The sequence below is a fragment of the Trachymyrmex septentrionalis genome, unplaced genomic scaffold (genome assembly GCF_001594115.1).
Source record: "Trachymyrmex septentrionalis isolate Tsep2-gDNA-1 unplaced genomic scaffold, Tsep1.0 scaffold81, whole genome shotgun sequence".
NCBI classification, from domain to species: domain Eukaryota; kingdom Metazoa; phylum Arthropoda; class Insecta; order Hymenoptera; family Formicidae; genus Trachymyrmex; species Trachymyrmex septentrionalis.
The window spans coordinates 1,431,340-1,439,079 of record NW_017305997.1 but is presented as its reverse complement, the minus strand read 5'-3'; the positions used below and the strand labels follow the sequence as shown (position 1 = coordinate 1,439,079).

The following is a 7,740-nucleotide window of genomic DNA, read 5'->3' as shown; positions in this document are numbered from 1 at the left end:
AGAGAGAGAGAGAGAGAGAGAGAGAGAGAGAGAGAGAGAGAGAGAGAGAGAGAGAGAGAGAGAGTGAGACATTTATGCGTTGTATTTATATATTTTTGAGTGCAAAAGGATTAGCCTCTGCGAGAAATCGCATCGTGACGATGAAAGTACATATATCGAACACGTGTGATCACTACGATGCTTCGCTGAACCGCTTACGGTATTCTTGACCGGGAACAGATTCCTGACGACGCGCGATCGTTAAGACGCTTACCATCTTTCACGTTGCACAAGCTCTTATTTCAGACTTTTCCTTCACACGTAAGCGCGACGTTACATAAGAAGACTACGGCAGCTTTCGAGTTTTAAACAACCTGTTGTGATATACAATTTGTCCAATGTTTGTATATGTGAGGAGAAAAATATACATTTGAGTTCGTATTACCAAAATACCAAAATTTTCCACATTCTAGTTTATTAAAAATTGTTAAAAAAAAATTTCAAATTTGATATAAAGTTGTAATATTCTATGAAAAATATTGTAGTTATATAATATATAAATGGAAAATATCAAAACGCGAGTAAAATAAAGAATCTTAAAATAAAATAAAAATATAAAGAATCTTTTAATTTAAAATTATTTCCCGTATTATAATTCAAGAGACGTGTTTGTTTTATGAGTGTAGTTTTAAAATTAATAATGTTAATAAAGCTTAAGTGTGATTAATTATTTTAGTCCAAATTATAGACCACATGTTCAACGATTAGGTAAATTAGTTTATCACAGATTTCCGTAGTAATACTTAGATCGTTAACATGCTATAGTTTATTACGGATTAAGCTAAAGCCGGTACGCCATATTTATCCGGTCATCACGTAGTGCTTTGTGGTGTTTTAAGGGTATTGGTGTTAACCTGTATTGTGCTAATTGCTATATTATAGAGTGTAAAGATTACCTCGGATATAATTACATCTTTTATGATTAAAAAATAAGAACTAAATAATACTTTACTTTTCATTTTTATTTTTGCACAAATAGAAAAATCGCATATAAATATGCTTTATTGCAAATGCAAAACTAAAATCTATAATGATACATTTCGATATACTACAGTTTAATCACGACTGGATAAAGATGGCCGTCATCCCTTCTCCTATCAAATTAGCTGAATTGACTTCACGCTCATCTTACAGAGATAGCGATTTCTAGCTATTTCTATAGAAATATCTGGTTTATATAAATCGTTATGTTACATATAATATGATAAAATCATACTGTAATAAAATTTCGTTATACTTTTTAATATTTGTATGTAATATACGTTTGTAATTTTTTTTTAATATCATTATTTAATAACACAATATATTATGAAAAAAGCAAAAAAGTATGGAACAAAACGATTCTCCTTTCTCTTTATAATGGATTTGTTGAAATTTATACTCGTAAATAATATGATACCATAAAACTCACATAAGTGCACCATGAAATCCGCAATTGCAGTTATAATAGCTATGTACTAACAATAAGTGTTTTATTTACGATAAAGTTTACAAAATCTTTTCATAAATTTAAGCTTTAGTTTAAAAAAAAATTTATTACCCACTTATCACAATTAATTAATTTTTAATTTATTTTTATTAAAATATCTACTTAAAATCTGACAAATTCGAAGTTTTAATTTCCATTGACACTTTTAAAGTTAATTCGCAACACATATAGTTTTTAGTATAAAACATCAAATATAAATCATATTTTCGCTAAAAAAAAAATCTTCGCAATTTGACGATCGCAATCTTGACGAGTAGACATTCACGCGATTTTTATTATCTATCGAGTTTTTATTCATAATTTACAAGTTTTTTTTCTATTATTTATCTTCGATACCAGAATCTGTCGACTTTCCGAGAAAAAAAAAAACAGAAATATGCTGATGTCTATTTCGACAGCTGCACAGAATCGCACATCACAGACTTTATCGCGATGATAATAACAGAGAGCCTTAAAAAATAAGATGATATACATAGATGAGAAAATCCTACAAAAACGAGTTAAACAAAAGATTATTTTACACGGATAGAATCAATACTAGTAATAAATTTATTCTTTAAATTATTTTTCGCAATTAATTACTCTCCTTTATCTTAAGCCGGATTTGTAAACAAGTTATACAAACTTAAAACTTTGCTTTATTAAAGGCTTAGCTTTCTTAATTAAGTAACTTTGTAAGTTATTTCCAATTTGAATATTTTACATTTATTTATTATTTAGGAAAAAATTTTGTTCGTGTCTATGTTAGAATTGCCAGGTGGCCAGGATTTCTGAGAAAGTCCCGGAATTCAGCTGATCCCGTGTCCAGTGATTGAAGTTTTCTATCCCGGAAATGCCATAATATTAACAAAATCCTAACAAAATTCATTTCATACTTTTTAAACTACTTCTCGCGATCACAACTATTTAAAGATTTATACAAAATTATGTGATTCAATCACGAGCACGTCTACAATACTGTGTTGTGATTTGTTCTGGTATCACTGAGTTCTCTTGAAAGTTTTTTTTTCTTCATAAACAGAAAAAACTTTCAAGGAAACTATACATTCTAGTTTTTTCACTCGCCTTTCTAGCTTAAAAAAAATTATTTCAATTTAAAATGTTGTCATAAAAAATGATCAGTGTATATACATATATCCAAGTTTATGTGAGGATACTAACTAATACAAGATTTAGCTCGAATATAATTAATTTATAATAATCCATTTTTTTCAATCATCGCCTCGGACATGTCCTGGAAATGTTGATATTGGATCTGACAAGCCAAGTCTAGGATTTAAATTAGAACTATTTAAAATCATACATACAGAGTGCGTTTCGAGTTACACATGAAACACATGAAGCACATGATGTATCGTTTTATTCTTTATTTTTTCGTGAACAACAAGGACAAAATGATGCCCGTATCATGCGCTTCATGCGTAACTCGGAATGCATCCATGGATTTATAAATTATATAAATCACATTTCTAAGTGTACTTTGAAAGTATTTTTTCTCATTAATCTCACAACTAATACTCCGAAATAATTACTACCGATAGTGAAAAATGAGACGTCCAAAGTGGTACTTGTTATTTAAGTTCGGTTCAATGTCCGGTCGAGATTAGTAGTGGCAGAGAATATATTAGGAGGAAGCTTGGGGAAAACTATCGTGGCTCTGTGTTCCAAAGTCAGATATAATTACGTGATGTGGTAACGGACACGCGTTAGTAACTTCACCGTGGATACCAACCGGTTTGGAGTCGAGAGGTCAGCCATCGTCATGCAAGATTGAAAACCAGATGATCGAGAATATTGACATTAGTACACCAGATCCGTTTTATCGCTTGACTTATCTGACATCCGAGTTACACTCCTTAAATTATAAATCTGTAATTGTTTGAGAATCTCAATCGGTGTAACGTTTGCTACAACATATGTTCAAGTCATAATTTTCGTTGAAATTTTATTGAAATTTCGAACTCTATCTTCAGATCTGTTCAAATCTCTTGTTCTTTTTTTGCTCACACATTCCCAAAATTTTATATAGAGATAAAGTCAATATTGATAAATATAAAAATAGCGAAATAATAACTAAAATAATAGCGCTCACTTTAGACGTTTCCTATCCGGGGAACGATGTTTTTCGGGTCAAGCTACCGTACACCTTCGCTCGTGTCGAGCGGTAATTAAGGACTCCCGAGGATACAATCCTCCAAGTTCCAATTACTTTAGCACTCGCGCCAAAGCCGGGCAAAGTGCGACGACAGATGCATGCGATCAATACACAACCGAGTCTCTCAGTAACGTTGCACATGAACGTTGCACTTAATATTGCACGATGCGATTTGGCAGGACGGAAGGTGTACTATATTGATCGCGCTAAAATGTTTAAAAGTCAGTAATCGTGATTCAAATATTTAAACGACCATCTCGCCATGGAATGGGTCCGCATGTTGTCCAGTTTGTTGTATTGATGTACGGATACATAAATTGGTATTTTTTCAAAACGCACGTACTATTCTTCAGTGCGATTGTGAACATTTTCGAATAAAACCTTAATGGCGCGGCGGATTTATCTTTTGATATCGTACGGCGACGATACACGGCGGCGACGGAAAATTTCCGTCTCTACAGCGGAAATCTTTCGTGCCGGATGTTCCTCCGTCGGAAGGGGAGAAAATGCCGAAAAGTCCTGCTCGCACCTGCACCTGTATACATTACACTATATGCACGCTCACTAATGCAAAACCCATAATTATCGCGGCACAAGCCCTAAAGCGATGTTCCATTAACCGCAAATGGCTCTCTCCGAATTTCTATTTCAGACTGGAACTCTGCGCTATTTATCATTCTGAACGGTACGAAGGAGGAGCACTTGGACATGCTGGACGGTGGTATTATTCAGCGATTACTTGAGGAAAAATGGAAGACCTTCGCGCGAGTAAGTGCGTCCACGTGATGGCGTTCCCGCTCGTTTCTCGCTGAATTATCATTCTTATAAGACGTTACTATATTTCGAACTTTTTCATCATCTCTTCGGTTTTACGCTTGACTTTGCTCCAACAACAACTCGAAATTCTCTTTGTAACTATAGAATCAGAAGGCATACGCACTGACCGTATCTTTTATTAATTCAACTTTTACCATTCCCCCGAATACCAAATTTTTCTACCATATCCAGCTTCGAAATAAAGTACGAAATGTAAAGAATAAGTAATAGTTCCCCCTCCCCCTCTATCTCTTAATAGAAGATAGTTTAAATATTATAATTAATTACATTTGACAATAAAAATATTTTGATGAAAAGTATGTCAAAAAATTCGAAAATTTTCTAAATAATATTAGATGCAAAATATTGCTTGATATATATTATGATATACAGGATTTTCTTTCCTCTTTCAAAACAATGGCAGCTTCATTCAGAGCTTGTAACTTTGAAATTGTGTATTAGTATAACTGATTCTTACGTCGAACAAAGAGAGATTTCTTTTCTTTTTACATTCTGTGCACAACTCAAAGCATCAAGAAGGGAGTTGATTCTTTTAGTTCTTCAATTTTTATATTTTTGCGTTTTTTCGTACTTTGTATATTTTTGCGTAATACAGTAGTGCTTTGTATTAAGAAATATATTAAAATTTAAGTTGTTTAATATGTAAATACTATAGAATATGCTTTCCCCAATGCAATTTTCAAATGACATCTTTTTATTGAATAATACATAAATAACATTTAAATAATGTAGAAACAAAAATCGTTTATCGAGTTTATTTGATGTTGTTCGAAAATTGTTTTCTGCTAAAAGCTTGTCACTTTCTTTAAGTAACTCCTTAATCGAATTTCTTAAGTAGCATCTAAAGATAGATCAATCTTGATCTCGTCGGCGTATCTATCTTCTACATCTATCCTCTACGGTCAAAAATATTTCTATTTGTTAAGAGGCAATTTTAGATTTCCATCGCCAAGACCGTATTTTTGGGAAATCTTTACGCGAGCACTTTGAAGAAGATCGGCTTACATCATGAAAGCAGCTCACGTTGCGATGCTTTTTCGCTTTATATATTTTATGTAGTTGACAACAGATGAGCCACCTGGACAATTGCCGATAAATAACATGTTACTTCGCAAAGCTGCTTAGGTCACTTACGAAAAGAGACAGGGTAATATCATCAAACATAGTTTTTATCGGAGTATAGAAGTTTCTGAAACTTGTAAATTTAAAAAAAACCGTTATTTTAGATAGCTTCATAAACGACTCGGGAGAGAATTAAGCGATTAAAGCGATTCAAACGATCGGGAAATGTGTGAATTTTTTTTCGGAGGAAAATAACGTATGACGCAACGTTCACATTGAAAATTGATAAAATGGAGATGAAATTTTCACGCGGTTTCGCATATATCAGACGCGAGTGCAGAAGCGCGTCCGTAGTATACGAGATATTCATCACGCTGTTTGCTAGAGATTTCTCTCTTTCTCTTTCTACGTCGAATCGTAACTTGGACCGATTAACACTCGGGTCGATCGGTCGAGTGACGTCGATGAGGCTTCCGGCGATGGCGGTATAATTGCGCCGGTTATTTCAAGTCAGTCTGTCGCGGGTCCATGGTGGCTCAGTGATTTCGAAACGATGGCTATCGAAGTTATACGGGCGAGCTGATTGCAATTACGATCGCACCACAAACGAGCTTTCGTACGTACGCCGATGGCTTCGCGGCAGACGGGACGCGCGTATCGCGCATATTATAACTGCGCCGCGTCCATAACGTGTCCCATTTATGGCACTAATCACGGCCACACTCGAACCGCACGTAAACGCAATATGCAGTATTATTGTGTCCGTTTGGCTATGATTTTCCTATTATCAGATCGTACCAGAGTCAATCTCGGAGCGGCTCGTTAAAATCTTTTCATCCGTTGAACAAAACGCGTGCGATCGCAACTTTACAAACAAGTGCCGCGATAACGCGAGGTAAAAGATAAAGCAAAAAAAAAAAAAAAAAAAGACGTTGCGCCTCGGTTATGCGCCGGATTATGCGCGATAATACGAGCGCGGCGCGATAACGCGGGCAATGATGTCGCAGCGCGAGCTGCCGTTCGCAAATTATTTATTAAGTTTCGCTATATTTGGAACTGATGTCACACATTTTACGAAGAAACAGACGCGCGATATTAGATGCATAGAGAGAAAAATTATCTTCGTCGTATTTAACGTAATGTAAAATAATCTCGGAGGTTATCGATCCTGACTAGAAATTACGCTTTCACTACCGAGAAAATAGAGTTTGAGAAAATAGAAATACCAATGAATAAATTCGATTCGAAATATGCGATGATAAATCAATCTTTTCAAACGCTCGGAGGATATCCAAGTCTCTCTCTCTCTCTCTCTCTCTCTCCCCGAGTTCAGCCTCGGGACCAGCGATATTTTCGCGAGTCCGCCCCTATATTACCCCTCGTAAAACTTTGCTCTTATATTCCGGCCAATCGATGCGGAAAGTTCCGTGGGTGCATACGCCGACATCTATTCTCCACTGAAAAGTTGCAGTTCCTGAAGCGATTGATTATCTTGGTGTTTCACCTGGCCTCGCTGTCCTTAGCCATGTACTTCAGGCCCGCGGACATGGAGGCTGTGCTGCTGCAGTGGCCCGAGGAGATAACGGACGTCGTCCGCACCGCGGCGGAGTGCATCACCGTGCTGGGCGTGCTGAATTACATCCTGGTGCAGCTGGGTTGCGAGATGATCAACGTCGGTCCGCTATCATTCCTGAAGCAACTGGTAGGCTCGGATCATTTTTCCCGACTTCACCGCGTCAGGGAAGTTTTACCGTTTGAAATCGCGAGAGCACCACCTTCAGGATCCCGAGTTTACAATTCGTTTGAAAACCTAGTTAAATCGTGATACCTGAAGATATGAATAGATATACTGATATTCCGATTTAACAAAGGACCCCCGCACTATTTACACTGAGAGAAAGGATTTTTGTCAATTTAACAAGCCAGTACCTTTAACGAGTGACCAGTAAATATGTAACAAATTTGCTTTGCGATTGCTGCTAGTACGCTGTACCAATCAATTACTAGTAACAGAAGCTAACTTATCTTTTGGATAGACTTTAGACTTGTTTACATAAGAATCGTAGATGATCGTGGAGTCTTAGTCGTAGGAAACTGATCACAGTCAAATATAGGGAGAATACTTGACTAGAATCGATCAATTTCTTACGATTTGAGA

The 7,740-nt window shown here is 35.8% G+C and overlaps 1 protein-coding gene across 1 annotated transcript in view; it reads left to right on the top strand.

Moving 5' to 3' along the window:
* The window catches only part of LOC108754829 (transient receptor potential cation channel subfamily V member 4), a 30,277-nt gene that overhangs the window by 4,876 nt on the left and 17,661 nt on the right, over positions 1-7,740 (top strand). Inside the window, exons 3-4 of the mRNA XM_018497452.1 lie at positions 4,336-4,451; positions 7,048-7,284. Coding sequence (XP_018352954.1) covers positions 4,336-4,451; positions 7,048-7,284 — 353 coding nt within the window. The remainder of the gene's footprint in view (positions 1-4,335; positions 4,452-7,047; positions 7,285-7,740) is intronic.